The sequence below is a fragment of the Lates calcarifer genome, linkage group LG15, assembly GCF_001640805.2.
Source record: "Lates calcarifer isolate ASB-BC8 linkage group LG15, TLL_Latcal_v3, whole genome shotgun sequence".
Taxonomy (NCBI): domain Eukaryota; kingdom Metazoa; phylum Chordata; class Actinopteri; family Centropomidae; genus Lates; species Lates calcarifer.
Window position 1 is genome coordinate 28,763,061 of NC_066847.1, and position 18,754 is coordinate 28,781,814.

At 43.0% G+C, this 18,754-nt stretch overlaps 1 protein-coding gene across 4 annotated transcripts in view; it reads left to right on the top strand.

Annotated features, from left to right (window-relative positions):
* LOC108887849 (nuclear factor of activated T cells 1) overlaps nucleotides 1–18,754 on the top strand; it is a 58,741-nt gene that overhangs the window by 21,417 nt on the left and 18,570 nt on the right. For 3 of the 4 annotated variants that reach the window (XM_051076199.1, XM_018683475.2, XM_051076200.1), the window contains exons 7-9: nucleotides 8,950–9,005; nucleotides 11,016–11,148; nucleotides 17,626–18,291. In XM_051076199.1, coding sequence (XP_050932156.1) covers nucleotides 8,950–9,005; nucleotides 11,016–11,148; nucleotides 17,626–18,291 — 855 coding nt within the window. The remainder of the gene's footprint in view (nucleotides 1–8,949; nucleotides 9,006–11,015; nucleotides 11,149–17,625; nucleotides 18,292–18,754) is intronic. The other variant, XM_018683483.2, reaches the window with a different exon arrangement.

The window sequence follows — 18,754 nt, forward strand, 5'->3', positions numbered from 1 at the left end:
AAGTTAAGGGATGAATCACAACCAGGGCATGTGCAACGTCTCTTTCTCTCACTTTCTCTCTCTCCATTCCTGTCTTTCTCTCCCTGACTCCCTTGCTTTAGACATTTAACCCTCTCACTTTTGCTAGCTCCCTCTTCCACACATTATGCTGGATACTCATCCTCGCTGTCTTTCACTCACCCGCAATTATGAGGTTATTCCTCTCTTTGCCCACATTTCATCCACGTGTTTCCTCCCTGTATGGGAGAGAGCAATGGTAAAAACACTGCTGATCAAGTTTATATGAATGATCATTTCCTTGATTGCAACCACTAAATCAATGCAAAGGTCAAGCACAGTGATACCTCTGACATCTGTTGAAATACAATGCTGCCACTATGATAATGATGATGAGCAACAAGTGAGGAAGCATGAAGGAGGAATTTCTTCTCTTACAATAGTTGCCATTGATAGATTTCATATTTCCTGAAGTTGGTTGTCGTCACAAACCCATGGTACTCACAAAAATATTTACCAACCTCTCATATCCTGTAAACTTGTTTCTCTACCTAGACCAAAGTTACCAAGGGGTTTTTCATCAGGGTGGGGAAATTAAAAAACAGACTAAACTAACCCTAATAACAGCAGGTAACCATCAGTTAGTGAGCGAATGTAGTTTCTATTATTGCGTCCTGTATGACTATGTCCTGTGGGCTTACAAGACATAAATTCATATAAACCAGATACAGAGTGCTGCATATGCACTTTTGATGCTTGATTTTCTACAAAAAATTATAAATGGCAAACAAAAACACAGTCACAACAACAAAAGTAACCATTCCATTTGATCACAAGAATATTTTGGGGTTGTGTCGAACCATTTCATGGAAAATATGCATTCTTAAATCATCATAGTATATACAGTACAAAACAAAATGGGATTCACTTTCCACTTCTCCCAAATCTCGTTTCAATTGTTTAGTTGTCAGCGGTTTACACTTGAATGCACCAACAGTCCTCTGTGGGCCATCAGGTGATTCAGGTGACCCTCCTTCTCTCCTTTAACAACTGTTTTGAAAGCTACTGAAGTCTTAGCCTAAATCACTAGAAAATGTTTGAACCCATCATCACTGCTTCAAAGCTCACTAAAACTTGAGTTTCAACATTAGGGGGTAAACAACTGGTTTTAAATCAGTGCTCAGTTTCCCCCAGATTTATCAAAAACATTCTTCAAAATGCCTGCCAAAAAGAAGACAAGCTAAAAATTGAAAAGAAAACAGAGATTTTTACTCTTCTCTACACTCATTGTCTACCTCACCACACCCTGTTACAATGGTCTACACTTAAGCACCTTAGGGGTTAAGGGGTGGTGGATGAACTTGGTAATATGGGGTCTCCCTCCTCCTGGCTTTACTTAGTCATGGAGGGGGATCCCCTGGAGAGGAAAGCCCATTCATACCCAACACCTTTTGCCTTTCCACCTCCTGTTATTTGAGACTCATGACCCCTTCTTGGTTGTATTTCCCTTCTTTCACCTCCTCCCTCTCTCTCTTCCTCTCTGTCTACTGTGGTACCTTGTTTCCTCCTTTTCTCTCCTTTCACTCCCTCATCCTCCACTCTTCTTACCTCTATCCTCGATACCCGTTAAAGACATTAGGCAGTGTGGAGCTGTGCGCTAGCGGGATCCCCACACTCGTGCCTGCCATCCACATTTCAGTGGTTTGTTTTCCGTCTCTGTGGTGTCGAGGAGAGAGAGAGGGAGATCGAAAGAGAGGTTGTCTGTCTACTACTTAGTCTGCTTTTATGTAAACTTTAATGACCCACCACTTCCAGGGTCTCCTAAGTCAAAAAGCCCATTACAGATAGACCTACACACTGTATGCACACATGCACACACAGGAACACATACATCACTCACTAATGGCAACTATCTATGAGCAAGTATGAGTGTGGAAAAGTACTTATGTCCCAAATATACTGCAAAATATTGTCTTTTGGCATTTTAATCAGAGAATCCTGCTGTTTCATGAAGGTTCTCAGACTTAAAATTTCTCCAATTGTTGATTTAGAAGGACCAAACTGGAATAAGGAAAAAAAGAACCCAATAAAATTATAATTATATTACAGATTTATTCTATAACTTTGGTTTTATTTTCCTCTGGAAAAGTTCATGACTAAATACACCCATGAAATACAGAGCATTGCACTGCAATAATTACCACTCACAGACATGTGCTTACACACACAGTGGGACACACACAGGCACACGTACAGCCGAGCTCTTTGTACAGCACAACACCAATCACTGCTTTTGCCACAGTGGTGACAGCCATTACTGTTGCTGCCATCAAAGGTCACGACGGCTGCTCACTTTCCAAAATTGACTCCAATAAACACCTTCCAGAAAATTCCACAATCCTAAGGAGCAACAGACGGTTTTTGAGAGTCCTAATCCAACTTGTGTGAATAATTATATACAGTTAAAATCATCCAAGTTGAGTCAGAGGGAGATCACACACAGCACAAAAGCCTATTAGCACAAATGAGATAGCCATAAATCATAAATACATGCATTTTATTTAACTGTTTCCATTTGCTTTCAATCACTCAAGGATGTGGCTGCTTTTAGCACAAACAGAACCTGTTGTCTGCTTTTCAATTGCCTGTCTGAAAATAATGAGGGCAGATATCAATTCGTTAAGTGAATAATTTATGACATCACTTTTTGAGAGTCTCACTCATTAACAGTTTCTGGTTAAGTGGTGACAACAGAGACACCCAAAACATCCACTTGTCTTTTGCAAATCAATGGTGCTCAATGTTACCACATGTGTTTACACTTGTTTTAGGGACCAGAACCATTGTCATTATCTTAGAAGTGGGAGAACAATGACTTATGAAGGTAAACATCAACTAGTGATTTGTGAAAAAACTGCCAGCGATGAAATAATGTAAAGCTAAGAATAACTAAATGAAAAGACAAATGAGCAGCTAAAAAAGTGAGTTTTAAGTTTTTGTTTGTTTGTTTAAAAGTAAGGTACTTAATAAATATATCTAATATTAGTATTTCTATTGTGAACATACATATAGTGTGTTTAATAGCTGGTTTGATCTGTGTGATCTATCTCTCAGTGGGAAAATAGTAGTCCCTTCCAGAAACTTGTATTTTTATTACTTGTATTATGTTCACCTGTTGTACTGTTAAATCATAGTTTCCCTCTGCCACTTTTTTGCTGCCACTTTGATCCTACTCTTACTTCTTTCCGTGTTGTTTTGATTGTCTGTCTGCCCCCTCTGAGATGTCCCCAGTATTAAATGAGCAGGGCTCATAGCTGTTGCCACTGCGGGAGACCTTAATGCGCCTTGAAAAATAATTACTTCTACTTTTCAAAAGCCACATCCATCCCCACAGCTCCACTTCATCACCCACAGGATAACTGATGCAAACTCTGTGCATCCACTGCATGTGCATGTGTGTGTTTGTTGCTGTGTGTGTGTGTGTGTGCGCCCACTATTGCTGTTAGCCTCCAGGCCTGTTTGCGTTGTGCAGTAGGAAGTGTTTTCAGTGAGTCATCCATGAGGGATTCCCTGTAGAGGTGTGAAACGGAAAAGATAAGACCCTCAGAGGCTAGACGGAGAGAAGAGTGAGTGGAAGAGGAGAGGAAGAGAAGAGGCAGAAAAGGACAGAACTTCCTTAGAAATCCTTCTCATGACCTTGTGTACTGAGACGTCGGAACATAAAAGCAATCATACCCTGACCTAATGTTGACCCTTGCTTAGTAACTGAAAGTGTCCGGCCAATTTCTTCAGATAGATAAACTTTCTTTATTCTACCAGTGGATGAAATGATATAACTGCTGTCCCCACTATTTGAGTTCATCTTAGACCACACAAAGCATGGAGAGCAAGTTAATCAGACTATAGCTAGATAATGATAGACTCAAGAACCTCAAGTCTGCATTTTTGTTTCTACTGCAATGTAAACATTCTTTTCAACAGTAATTATTGTTGACATGTTTTTTTAATAGGCCATATCATCTTTTTTTCGCTGCAGTGGAGAGTTGTACCTCTCGCAAAGCCACAATGTGGGCATTTATGAAACTTTCCATTTTCTTTTGCATTGTTGTGCATGGTTCAATTTTTCTGTTATTTTTATTATGTGTATGTGTTGAGGTTGTGTCAGTGTTTCGGTTCGCCCAAACCGCTCGTCTGGCACAGGAGTAGGAAGACATACCTGGCGCACCTATTGCAGTGTGTGTTCTGGCTTGCCCCGCTTTCCATGGATGGAATGAGTGCTAGAGGCAGGGAAAATAGAGAGAGGGAGAGAGAGAGACAGACAGACAGACAAACAGAGAGAGAGAGAGAGCTGGGGAAAGCCTACACTCTGACTCAGAGGGGAGGTAAGGGAATTCCCTGGTGAACTGGATAGTTTTTACATCTGGTCGGATTGGAGCGTTGCCTGGAGCTCGGCAGCACCACACAGCCTGTGCTGCAGCAGGGAGAAGTCTGGTCTTCTCCACCTCTGCTTCAGGCTGGTTAAGCTCATAGCCAAGACTAAGAGAATTCTGAACTACAGTATAATCTGTAACATTAAGACAGTATGGTCCACAATAATACCCCTAGGCCATTACTCTTGTCATGTGGAAACTCCTTAGCAAAAGTCTGAAATATTTGGCCTCTCATTCCTTCATAATTTGAGAAACAGGCCTTACAGACTGTCATCTGTACTGTTAAAGTTCATACAAAGACTGTTTATACTTGGTTGCATGCTTCTACCTTGGGCAAGTCTAAACACCAGACAACCTGGTCGATGTAGTGCACTTCTAGCGATATGTCTAGACTACCCTTTTTGCTTAAGGCTATAATAACCCGCATAATCTCGATTCATAGTTTTGGCACTATGGCGGCGTAAAGTCAATCTCCACCCCTGCTTCAGGCTAGAGATTAGTGAAGTATGTGTTAAAGTATCTTTTATAATTAGGATGGTGTATTGAACCACAATCAATGATAATATATAATGATTGTAGTTCTAGGAGGAACCCTCTGACAGAGCTGCAGGGGCTTAACCTCTTACCCTCCTTTGCCATCTCACATAAAACAAAGCTACTGCACATCTAAGGCCATGCCTATGGGAAATGGATGTGTCAATACCCAAGAAAAGAAAACCATAACATACACTATTGGAGGGGGAGACATTTAATGACATTAATTTGTCTAGTTGAGCCTGTATACATTTTCATTGTTCGCAGGGATGTAAAGTTAATCCTGTGAAGCCTATGTGAAATTGAACTGAGAGTTTGCCTCTGACCCACTTTTCATAATGCACTGTTTTATCAGCAGCAGTGCAGTGCAACACTTTGGATGCCAATTGTATAAGAACGTTAGGTGTATGCCCCTGCTTCGGGCACATCTATACATCAAGAAGATCGGTTGGATCATATCTGTATCATAACAGAAAGATTTTTAGATTGTCCTGTGAACTCCACCCTTTCTTCTGACTTGTCTGAACATGTTATGGATAGATAAGTGGTTCAAATCATAGAGAGACAATTGTTCCTCCTGACACTGGTTTTAAGGAATGCCCCCACCATATGATGAGAAAAGTGATATAACTTGGTGAAATGTTGCTCAGTGCATGGGATTTTGTGTCCTTGCACAAATCGCAACACAACAAATGCCTACTTCTTTTTACCATACCCTCAGTTTCAAGGTCTGTAAGTAAGGGTCTTGCTGTGATCCTTGCTAGGCTGTGATATACTATGCAAAACACCATGGAAAGCAACCAACCTTGATGTCTTCCTTGTGAACCCTGTGCACTATACAAATATTATACAAATGTATAAGTCTGGAAGATCCTCCAATGCCACACAGCTGGAGTTTTGATAAAAGGATGAAATCTGACTCTACTGGCCACCATCCTCCTCAGCCTGCACCCAGAGGTCAAATCAGCTCACGCTTTCCCTGTTATACACCAATAATAACTCACTTCCTGACTATAAACCCATCACAAATCTACTGTCAGGCCATGATTTATAAGGAAGCTTCTCAATCCAATGCAGACCCACATTTCTCCAGTTTCAGCAGTCCTCAGACTGGCAGAAGCCAGGTGCTTCAGGGGGGAAAGCAGCTGTACCTCTGGGATCAGTTATGGGGGAACCCCTTTGGCCTTTTGACTTTGCTCCTTATTGGACAACAAGGTAATTGCCGTGAAAATATGAGTAAAATTACTGAAGCATTTTCAGTCCAGGTAGTAGCAGCAGAGTGGTAGTAAAACGGAAAATAAACTTGACATATGTAAACAAGAAAGAGAGGACACATATCTGCACAGTATTTCTGGGTTGTTTCACAAGACAACCTCCACAATTAAGCATGTGAATCATATTTTCCGTTCTCAGAAATATTAAAGTGAACTCTCTTTGGGCAGGAGAGGTTGTCATGCACAACACAACAACTCACCTCTGGCTGTCAATGTAAAAAGAGAAAAGACCCACACCTATAAGGTCAATGTGAGGACAAAGATGTCACTACTAAAGAAAATCAGTAATCTAATCAGGATGTAGGATATATAAAATCACCTTTATCACTAACCAAACTTAAGTCATTGAAAATCTAACAAATGGAAGGATTTGTTTGTTTGAGATATTCTATAACAGCAACAGTGTTGCTGTGTTGTCACCATGTACACAACATTGTGTGTTGTCAAGAACTGAAGAAGAGATGACTCTAAGAAGCCTCACCCCACATGCGGTCTAATTGCCTGATGAATGAGTGTGTTGCCCTGGTTGTCTGTATTGGTGTTAGTCTTTCTGGACTGTGTTCAAGTGAGTCATGTAGAGCAATAGACAGACAGACCTTTGAGCACAAAGCCTAAGAATAGGTGTGTATTTGTATTTCTACAGCATTTGTCCATGTGCTTGTCCATTCATTTGTCTGTTTAAACGTGACTGGATTATAGCAAGACTTCTCCAGTCACAGCTCCCATGCACCGCCTATTGTTTTGTGCTTCCCCGTCTCATTCAAGTTGACGGCCAGAACAAAGGTAGAGGATACTGTGGTTGCGTGTGTGCATGTGTCTGCATCGGTGTGTGTGCATTACGCGTGGGTGGAGGCTGCGTGAAGGAGGAGGTGTTGTCGGGAACAGAAGCATTTTGCAGATGTTGCAGGGAAGAAGGAGTGAATGGAAAGTTCTGTGGTTATCAGTCGTACAGCGCTCTCTGACTCGCAAAGGTATGCCACATGTGGCCCCATCCCAACTCAGTCTCAGTTTTAGTTTTGCTAACTCTGACTGAGTAATCATTGAAAGATTTGGTGGGGGGAAAAAAGTGACTTTGATGTAAAAAAAAAAAAAGGTGAGAGAAAAGAGCAAGAGGAAGGTAGAGAGCTCAAAAGAGGAAGAAAAGTTTGAAAAACATGTTTACTAGTAGAGGTTGGGGTTGACGTCGTAGTCTAAGGTTTCCCTCTTGGAGTGTCTCCCAGAGCAGAGGCGGGTGAGATTCCCTCTTGGTTCCCCTAGACGTAACATGAGGAACGCTCATCTCTGTCTGTCTCTGTCTCTCTCCCTTTCTCTGACCTTCTCCCTGTCTGTGCTCACACTAATTGCCCTTCCATACTCTTACAGCCACTTCACAGCATTATATGGGCCTCATTCTTTTGTGCATCTCAATCACCTGCCACAGGCACAGTATCATCTCTGTGCCCCGTGGCAGTTCTATAGGCATATCACCCTGTTTCTATTCCTCAGTCATCCACATCATCTCCATTACAGAAAGGCACATTTCTCCATATGCAACTTTTATTTCCCCCAGTTCAAATAGAAAACCCTTATCTGATTCATTCACCGCCTGTTTTTCTCTTTCCATGAGTTTTAATATGGCCATTTTGGAAAGAGATACCTACTGATGTTCACTCTCTGAATAATAAAGCTGACCACCCGCCCCCACTACCACAGCTCACCAATAATAAGCCAACCATGACTGGGTTCCTTTATTCTTTTGCTCGCCGCATGATGTGAAAAACATTATGCTCTGGAAAAAAACAAGGGTTTTACATCTTCCAGAGCTGCTGGACTATTTGGACACTGACTCTGATTATCTTATCTGATGGCTTCCTGTCCCAGACGCAAAGTGCAGCATTTCAGCAGCAAACGTATTGCTGTATCAATGAAGGCACAGCTGCTTCGTACCTCACTAGCACACAGTAGCGGTGCCACAGTGCCCATGCTATTGCCTCACATGGTGTGCCACTGACACAAAGGCTGTTCTGTGTCACTTCTATTTCTGACAGCCCTAATGAGTCATCGGTTCTGCAAAAAAAGGGGGAAAAAAACGGCACTTTGGTCAGTGCTGATTGCCCTAGCAGAGCCCAGAGCGTCTGTTCGCTAAGGTGTGGCATGAAATCACAGAGAAAACCCAAAGAATGTGAGCTGAGCTTCTGCAGGCTCCCAACAGCTGCAGTAGCTCACAGGCCTTTTATTGCATGGCAGCAAGGGAAACCTCCTTACCACAACAAGATGGAGATGAGAAGAAAGGGAGAACAAACGAAAGCTTTTTTTGTAATTTCACAGAGCAGTGTTAAGAATAGAAATAAGGAGGGAGAGAAGAAAAAATGGAGAAAAATAGAAAAAAAGGCTTTATGAAGGGCAAAACTTAATAGAGAGCCAGTCCTAATTTAAGATAAGGGATTAAACTGTGACAAACTTTTAGAAACTGAATAATAATATAGTGTGCAAAATCACCATTTTATGTTTTAGTTTTAATTTGAATTTAATTTGAAATTAATTATTTCAGCACTGCACTGATCTATTAGCTAAAAGCTCTAATGATCTAATCCACCCAGCTCATATCTCCTCTTCTTTCCTCTATATATCAGTATCATCTGCAGATCATAGACACCCTCCATTTAAGGTTCATCTTAATGATGCAGTATTTAATGAGCCACATTAAATCTTGTATTTTATTCTTTTGTCAATAGATGGGCATCACCTGTGGGAGACCGAAGCCAAAGTTGACAAGGACTCCATCAAATCTGTAAGTTCACCTCACTGACATGACTCATTGGCAATGCTCCTGCTGTCTTCATCCCACCCTCCCTTGACACTTTCTCCGTTCCTCACTCTGTTTCCTCCTCATCTGTCCCCTGTAATGATGTAACCTTTGCTAAGGCATTACAAGTTGCAACACAGACAATGATGATTAGCCCATGCAATCCTGAATGGAATTTTCACAAAATCTCTGTACCCTCACAGAGGTAAACACAAGCTGTCATATTGTTTTTGCATTTAGCACGCATAAAAAAATATGTGCATGGATTACAAAATAGAAGTAGAAACGCACACATGTATACACACACACACACACTCATGCCACGGCCCTCGCGGCATAGCCAGACGTTTAGTTCACAGCAAAGTGTTGTGGTGCAGTGAATTGGACTTAAACACCTCGTCTGTGCTGGGATCATGCAGCCAAGAGTGGATTACAGCGCTGCTTTTACCTGCTGATTTTCATGAGAGCCATAATGAGGGAACAAACCAGCACACTCATTTTACTGACATGCAGTCACACACTCAGATTGTGTTAATATTAAAACGGAATGAAAGGGAGTCGTCAGGAGAGGGAATGAAGCAAATGTTGTTCTACGTGTCCCAGAAAGCTGCCTGTGCTCTGGAGTTAATTAAGATTTAACCAAGGTTCGTTAGATCTGTTTTCAGTGTGGAGAGTAAAGTACAGGATCTACAAGAACCTGTTTGCCTGTGCATGATGACAGTATGTTTTGAAATGCTGATGTCTTTCATCAGTGTCGCCTCATCTCCCCCTTCTTTGTGTAAACTAACTGAGGCAATTTACACTTGCATAGGGTCTAAAATAAACCAAGCTACAACTTGAGGGTGTTTTCCTCCTTGTTGTTGCTGTTATTTCACTCAGGTAAATGACTTGGTTGCATCAGTAGGGTAAATATGGACTCTGATGTCTAATTGGCCTGCAGGGCTGGCTGATGTGCTATGGCTAGAGTCCCAGATGCTGGAAAATTAGCAGGCGTGCAAGGCTCGGCCGGGGGCGGTGGTGTGGGGAGGCGAGGTCGATGAAAGACAAATACTACAGTGTGTTTATTTGTAGATCTAACAAACAAATGAGGAGAGACAGCGAGAGAGCACTGGCCTTCCTCTTATGTCAGTTGCCACCAGACAACTTTAAAGTGCTCCATGCTGCCTTCCTGGCTGTGTTTTTATTGCTGTCCAGAGCGTGCTAACTTTCATTGGTTAGGATGGAGGGAGAAAGTCATGTGCACGCACACACTTAATCAGCCACCTGCATGTTTTCTTTGTCGTCATCGTCTGGAGAGCAGACTGGGACTGAGAATGCAGACCCCTCACCTCCAACCCCCACCCCCACCGCACCCCAACTCGACCTCCCCACCTTCCTCCATGCACAGTGATGACCGACAAAAACCTGCTTCCTGTCCTAGTGACCCATTCTGGCCTGTTCAGACCCCCACGAGAGTGACAGCCATCCCAGGAATTAGACACAAGCTCTCAGACAAATTCTCTCCATGTTCCCTTGTCAGAAAGAAAGTAGTCGAAAGTTCACATCTGTCCAGACTTGCCAAAGACTGGCCTAGGGGAAAGGGGGACAGGCGAGCCTCTCCACAGGGAGGCATGGCTGTGCAAACAAATAAGCTGGCTACCTCTCTCCTCTCGTGCTGTACAGGAACAAAGCTAAAGCCCTGGGGTTTTCCCCAGAGACACACACAGGCGCTGGACCAACCTCATGCTCTCTGCTGCTGCGTCTACAGAATTCAGACAAGCTCATTTAGACCAGATCCCAGTCCAGCCTCTTGGAAACCCTAAATGCAGTCCAGCTGCAAAATAAACAGAGCAGTTGATTAATATGCTGCAGGAAGTCATACTACAACTTTATATTTGGAGTGACATGAAATCAGATGAGTGAGAACAACTAAGGGACATTATTTTCTGATGGTATCAACAGCTGTCTTATCTCATAAAAGTGAAATATCTTATTGTACCTTGTTTGCATTTTTAGAATACTCTTGTTGTGGAGATCCCACCATACAGAAACCAGAGAATATCCAGCCCAGTGCATGTTAACTTCTACGTCTGCAACGGCAAGAGGAAGAGGAGCCAGTGCCAGCGCTTCACCTATCTCCCTCCTAACGGTAATCATCACAAATATTTTTTTATTACTAGTGACATTTAAGGATATGTATGATTTTCAGAAGCTGTACACTCTGCATTCATCATGTAGAGTATTTCCCCAGGTCTTGTCATTCATTAGTTTACCACAGCATTCAACATGCCATGTAAAGTTTATGGCCAGGTTTTGGTCAGTGTTTTTTAGAATTACACTTGGCACCACTTGGCTGTAGCCTGTGAGTGAGAGCAGAAGATGTGAGGTGTGTTTATTCTGTAGTGAGACCAGCGTTCCCCAGCGATGAGGTGTACCTGCTGAGTGACAGAGCCTCCGAGCGCTGTTAATGTAGAGAAGTCAATCCCCTCACGACCTGACTTTCACACCCAGCCTCACACAATGCCCCCCTGGTTCACCAACACACTTAAGAACACACAAATACACATTCACATACACACACACACATCTACACGGCAGTGCTTTGCCCTGTCAGTCATGTAGCAACCTGAAATCCCAGGAATACCTCTGTGTGTGTTTATCATGTGTCCCTGGCCTCAGTGTTTATAGATGGCTTTCACATTGGAATTTGAAGAATGTATTGGTGAGGGTTCAGCTTCAAAATTACATGTGAGCTATTGACTTTTCACAATGGGCACAGGTGAAATATCAGCAGTGATATCAGTTTCAAGTACCCGACTAGAATACTGTTATTTTATCTTGTGTATCCAGAAGAAAGTTGACTAAGCAAACAACACTTCCCATTTTTTGTGGAGCCACAGTCCTCTGTTGTTAGCTGTTGAGATTTGCTCAAGCAGTCAGGAGCTCAGTGACTTACTCCAGGATCTAAACAACTCTTCTGGCTTCTGAGCAATTAAAGGATTGTTTAGTGATTTTCTTAGTGAATTTTCCCCTTCCACATTGTCCTAGCTGGTTTAGGGATTCCAACAAGAATCTTCCATTTATAAGACCCGCCTACCCTTCGTGAGAACCAGTGAAATCCATTAGATCAAAACAATGGTATCTTGTTTTCATCGATCAGTGTCTAATGGGTCTAATGCTGCTGGGATAGCATGCATTGTGTTTTAACTCTACAGCTGTTAATAAGATGTGGCATTTAGATTATCAGCAGATGTATTTATGGCCACAGGAGATAAGTGATTGGGTTTCTGGATGAAGCTCTAAAAGAAAGTAGAGCACAGCCCTATTTGGAGATGCCTGATTGTATGATGAACGAGTGCATTGTGGGTAACTGGACTGATGTGGGGAGGACTAACTGTGGCCATATATAGCATATCAATTTCATATACTGTATTGCCACAGAGAAAGAGAAAGAGATGTGGAGGCTTATCAGCCTTCAGTATGCATCTCTAAGTCATTTCCCTGAGCATAAACACGGCTCTAATTAAAAGATGACTTGTTGTGTTCTCTCTTTTGCTGCCAAGTAAACCACAAGTACAGTGTGGACCACACAAGCAGGGCCAATGTCTTTTCAAAGGAGCATAATTAACTCACAAGTATTACAGCCAAAGAGATCATGAATCACAGGCTATTGAGTTCTATTTTGAGATTTATCCATGCTTTTGAAGACACACAATAAAGTATAAAACACAATATCTCTCAAAAATCAAACATTCAGTATTTAAATCAGAGAGTCTAGTATTACAGCTCTGCTGGATAACAGAGGAACTGATCTGGGTGCAGAATCTCATTTCAGTGAGGGGAAACTCCATGGGTGACACCAGAACACACCAAGCAAGAGTTTCACCTTGTTCTGCCTCACTTGTATTATAGTCTAATGTATAATTACAGAGTTTGAGTACAAGGTTGTCAGTATCAATGAAGATAGAAGAATAAAAAACAATAATGTCATGGTTTTTTTTTTATTTCTTATTTGAATTACTTTTTGACTAATGAGTGTTCGTTGACTGAAAAGCATCCACACAGGATACTGTATAAAGGTTCTAAGCAGTGTAAACAGACACTCTAGCACAGATGACTATAATACTTTGATGGTTTCAATACAGCAACAAAGAATGAGGAAATTCTACCAAAGCTGTTTGCTTTTGAGGGTTTCAGTGTGTGTGTCAACACTGAGAGAAACAACCAACACTGTGGCCAGGTACTCAGGGTGGGCTGGGGAGGAGGACACCCACACACTCACATACACACACATTGTTGTCAACACTTTTATGCTCGCTCGTATGAAAAGACTCTTCCGGCCTGCTGTCCCACTTCAAGCACAGTTGTGGTCTCTGACGTTGTTTAGAGAGAACATTTCTTTCACACTCTGGTGTCTGCTCATCTATAAAAAGGCAAACCCAAGCCCTAAAATAGCCTGACTTGTTTGAAACACCGGAAGGATGAAGCACACACTGTCTTGGACACAGATGCTAGTGAAAACCACCTTTATTTTCCATTCAGGTCATGTGACCACCTTGTTATTCTTTGACACCAGTACAAATGCAGTTGGCACCTACTGTGGCTCAACACTGATGCCTGCATTTGAAGAACTATACATCAGGACAAAAGTTTCCCCTCACTTCCAATCAGGCATGTTATTTCAATAGAGACTGTATTGTTTCAGACATGTAAGCTGATTTTTATCTTCTCTCAGCCATGCCTTACCCTCAGAATTATAACATATTATTATCAGATGCAGGCTGTAATGGAAACATAGCTGCTCTCACTCTTACTAGCTGACAGACAAAGATAAGCTTCAGTGATATGAGTTGAGGGGCGCTGCAGACCTGTTGAAACGTTGCCATAATAATGCATTGTGAAGTTAAAACAGGATTTAGAAATTTGACCTAGTACTGTTCAGTACAGTATACGAGTGAGCACATAGGTCGAGTGTCATTTTGAACAGAGCAATCCTTTAGTTGTGCTTCAGTGAACAACAGAACTTGACCTGTCCTTAAACATAAAAGTTTTAAGCAAAACATGGGATTTTAAAGAATTAAATACACAAAAAGGACTAAACAGTTCAGTCAATTTTCTGCTGCTCAAGAGTTATTGAATATGAGCCAGATCCGTCTTCAGTCAGTGGATCAAGAAGACATTTACTGTTGAGATATACCATCAGCAGCATTTGTGGTTCAAGCCTAAGTGCTTGTCTTTGACGCTGAGATGTACATACAGTACAAGTGTCCTTGTCTGGCTCCCGGAATGAGCCCCGCTTTTCCAAGCACCCTTCCAATCATTCTTGCGTGAGTAGAGACGTGACGTGTTGCTCTTCAAATAAGAAACAGTTTTCACCAACCACATTAAACAACAAACGCCAAAAAAGTGCTGGCAGTGACCGAAGCTCGAGCGAAGAACTTCTCGGAACCCCTTTATTTTTACAGGCCGTTTGGAGATTCCTCTGTAATATCAAGTTCTATTCTTAACGCAAACGGGTGCTGACTCCCCCTGCTGCACTGGTTTGTGGTTGGAGCTGGGGAGGGGAGAGTCAGAAACATGTTCTGTGACACATACAGGAAAACTTAATGAACCACACATTGTTCTTTTTTTTTTTTTTTTTTTGGTAAATATTTGCACAGTCATGTTTTTCCAAAAACTGGACAAAGACTGAACTGTTTCTGTCATGTCTACAGCTTTGGGCTTTGTCAGACTCACCTACCGTACACTAAGGCCCACAGTATGCTGGATGGCCAGATTGCATACACAGTGGGACGTGGTGCACCAGGTACCTTTGAGTTAATGAACTACCACCTGCTCCATGTTAAATGTCACTGCAGATTCATGCAGTTCACATAAGATGAGTTCAGCATTTTTGCAACAAGACGAGCCCTGATTTTTCCGCAGTGGCATGACAATGCCATATCCAAGCCAATCAGCATCAGAAATGAGAATCAGAAGCTTTTGTATCCTGGGAACCCACTTGCCTGATGTCTACGAGTAGAGAGGGTCTCCTTCTGAAGGTAATTTACAAATCTATGGAAGTCCTGTTCGCTTGAGCTTCCTAATCAAATACACTGATACAGGCACAGACACACATCTATGTCTATGACATCTATGTCAGTCCCTTCAGAGGAAACAAGTGCTCAGTAAAATACACAGATCAGGCCTGATCAGTTTAATGCGAGCAGACAGAGGGGGAACTGCCAGAGATGGAGAGAAAACCATGTGCAGAGCATCAACTGTCTGTGGGCCATAACCCACAGGTTGGGAGGAAATAGAAGCCAGCTGAAGTTGGGAATCGTCTGGTGAATCTGTTTTCTCAGCTCACATACAAAGTGGAAAGGAGACACACAGATGGATCAAGCTGGAGGGAGAGCTCTGTTTATATCTGTAGCAGAGAAGGAGAATCTTGGAAAAAATGTTTGATACTCTGAAGAAAGACTATTAGTCCAATGTGATTTGATTTCCTATTTTGCCAGTCTTGCACACAGTCAGAGAGCATAGAGGAAAATGCTGTTGACAAGTTACTCCACTGTACAGAAACACTTTCAGCTTCTGTAAACCAAACTCCTCCTTAAAAATACACCATTCTCCTTTGATTGGTTTACAAAGTGGAGTTGCTATGGACAAGGGCATCCCATCCCATCTGAGATACTGCTGATTCACCATATTCCCCCAAATTAAATTTGTTGGTTATGGTCACAGGCAAGAAATCTTGTGACTTGTTACATCAGTTTTACATAATCTTAACAGGGACATCCAGAGAAAGATGCAGTCACCCACATCAGACAGTTTGCCTCTTCCATCCCTTTGGTTTTCACTGGTATAAATCATTACTAACCAGGAGGACTGGTAAAGATGACTGTGCTTCAAACTAAACATAATCTCAAAACCATGACCAACCATTTTTTCCTATTATTTCCCCTCATCTAGCAGCTGCAGGAAAACTGAACTGAAGCTAAAATGTGAAAATGATCAGATTTGGTTATGACATTTCCACATGACAACTCTGACATCACGCTGTACGGCTCAATGGCACTGTGCCATCCTTTCACACTAAAGACAAGGCAAGGAAGAGAAAGAGAATGGCTGAAGGAAGCGACTGTAGATGTAGCACACACCATGTGATTCGCTTGTTATTCCCCAGGCTGTGAAGAGAAGGTCCAGGCATCATGGGACTCGCCTTCCGATGCTCCCCCAGACACCTGGCCTGGTCTCTGGGCTCTGACAGCAGACAGGGTTGACGTAAATGTGCTCCCTGCTGCATTATCACTGCACCGCAGCTCAGCACCCCAGAGGCAACAGGCGCGATTAATGTCTTTGCAAATCTAGCTTCCACAAAAATAATAACACACTGAAGAAAAAACAGGCTGTTTTTTCATACGACACACCAACCTTTCTTGCATTTTACTTGCAACCTTTGCTTTTACTGTCACTCAAAGGTTCTGTTGTGTACAAAGGCAAACACACAGTTTAGACAGACATCTTATTCATAATGACATCTGTATGCCTTTGAGTAAATGTCACTTGGAGCAAGTTTAGCCAAAAACTCTTAATGGTTGGCATCAAACGTTCACCACACCCATTAACACATTTTAACAATGTGTAGAAATAGAAACAGTGTGTCCATTGTGACTCAGAAGCCTTTGCTATGCATCTGGGTATCTTAACACTGCCCTATTAGTTTTGTGCTGGCACAGTCTGTGCATATGTACTTATATAATAACAACAGTGAGCTTGTTAATGTGGATCCCCTCCCATCTCTAAACACAGGCCATATATTTCAGTTTGTGTATGCTCCAGGCTGAGATTGAAACTTTCAATTAATAGAAAATCTTTCTTGTTTTCAATAACTACTCTTGACAGCGAACAGGAAGCATGTGATACCTGTCAGTCAGAGCTAATCAGGAAGCAGCGCAGACGGCCTGTGCTGGATTAGAAATTAGAAGAGAGGATGCAGGATGATCAAGTGGGGTCGTTGCACTCTCCTGCATTAGCTGAGGCCTAAAGCTCTTGAAACCACAGGCACAGCTCTACAGCCTCTTAAGGAGCTCAGGCGGCCTAATCAAAATCAAATCATCTCCTTTTTTTCAATCTCTCTCCATATCTTTCAGTCCTGAGAGAAACAATTACTTCTTGAGTGTGGAGGAAACCTAGGGGTCCCGGGCTACTCAAGCAGCAGCAGCAGCGGCAACAGCAACAGCAGCAGCCCAGTGCTTTAAAGTAGTCTTTTATTGGATATCAGAGCTGGAGGACAGTCCAAAGAAAATAGGTCTTATTCATTATTAGAGCCAGCTGTGGCTTTCCACACTGATGACTCATCCATTTTTCTTTCCCCCCCTATTCTTTTGCTTTTTTTTCATGGTGTGGTAAAGAGGGGTGGTGGATGGAAGGCGTGAGGGTTTCTCTGTTAGAGGACTCAGCCAAGTTGACACTGAGCCCATATCCACTGGTGGTTGTTTGTTTGGATTATGGAGGGTACTGTGGCCACAATTGTGCCTGCTCACTGCTTTACTCAGCCTTGCTCGTGCACTCATTGCGCCACGTGGATCCCTCGCACGTTTTTTAATATCTCCACCTCTCTTTCTACTTTTTTTCCCCCCAGTGCCGATAATAAAGACAGAACCCAATGATGAATATGATTCTCTGGGGACTGCAGGGCTGCCCATGCATTCAAAGCCCTACTACAGCCAGCCCAGGCTCACTCCCATCATGCCTGTAGCTGATCCTGATGCCTGCCTGGTTGGTGCCTACCCTCCCTGCCCACCTCGCCATGCCACCATTCCATCATCTTCTCCCAGCTCCAGCCCCACCCTGCATGACCTATCCCCCGTGGCATACAGCAAGTGCCTCCCCAACAGCCCCACCCATGCAGCGCCACCAGGGCCTGTGGTTCCCCCCATCCAGGAGACCCCTGGCCACCCCAATCTCGCCCACCCAGCCTCGCCAGACCATGGCTCTTCCCTTGGGATGCTCCATTCTCAGGGCAGTCCCAGCCACCTCAACAGCCCAGGACCCCATGGTTACCACCCTATCTATGCCAACAGCAGCCCCTCATCCTCCCCAGTGTCCCACCCTTCGACTCCTGGTGGGACTGCAGAGAGCCCATTCATTCAGGCCTACAGCCCCAGTCAGGCTCAGACAGCAGCCAGCTCAGCCCAGGCCGGAGGGAGCCCACCCAGCCTGCTACGTGAGGACGCCAGCCCCCCTTCGATGGCCATCACAGTTAAACAGGAGCCACAGGACCTGGACCAGATGTACTTAGATGATGGTAAGTTACCAGAAACAAGGTGTACCGACATTGTTTCCATTAGACAATTATTTGAATAAAGAGAGGGTTCTTGTTTTTCTAGATGAAAGCTTCTCTCTGTGACCTCACAGACATGCCAAAAATGGCTGTTTACGTGGCACATCACATTTACTTAACACCTTTGCTTATCTGCAAGCCCTCACACATAACCGCACCCTGCTGTACCTCTCAGTATTTCCTGATGAAATTCTGGTAGTAGATTTACGTCAGATTTGTTTAATTTTAGACCCAGCAGCTTTATTTGCTTTTGGTGTAACGTTCGGCCCAGCTTATGTTGTCCAATTGGCTGCTTTGCTTTAAAACAGTAAATTGCCTTGATGGGATTTTGAAACAATCTGTCAAAACATCAGAGCACTGAGGTCAGCCGGGGTGCAGCAGAACAAAAACAGTGGCACACGCATAGCGAACCGAACTGTTGACACAA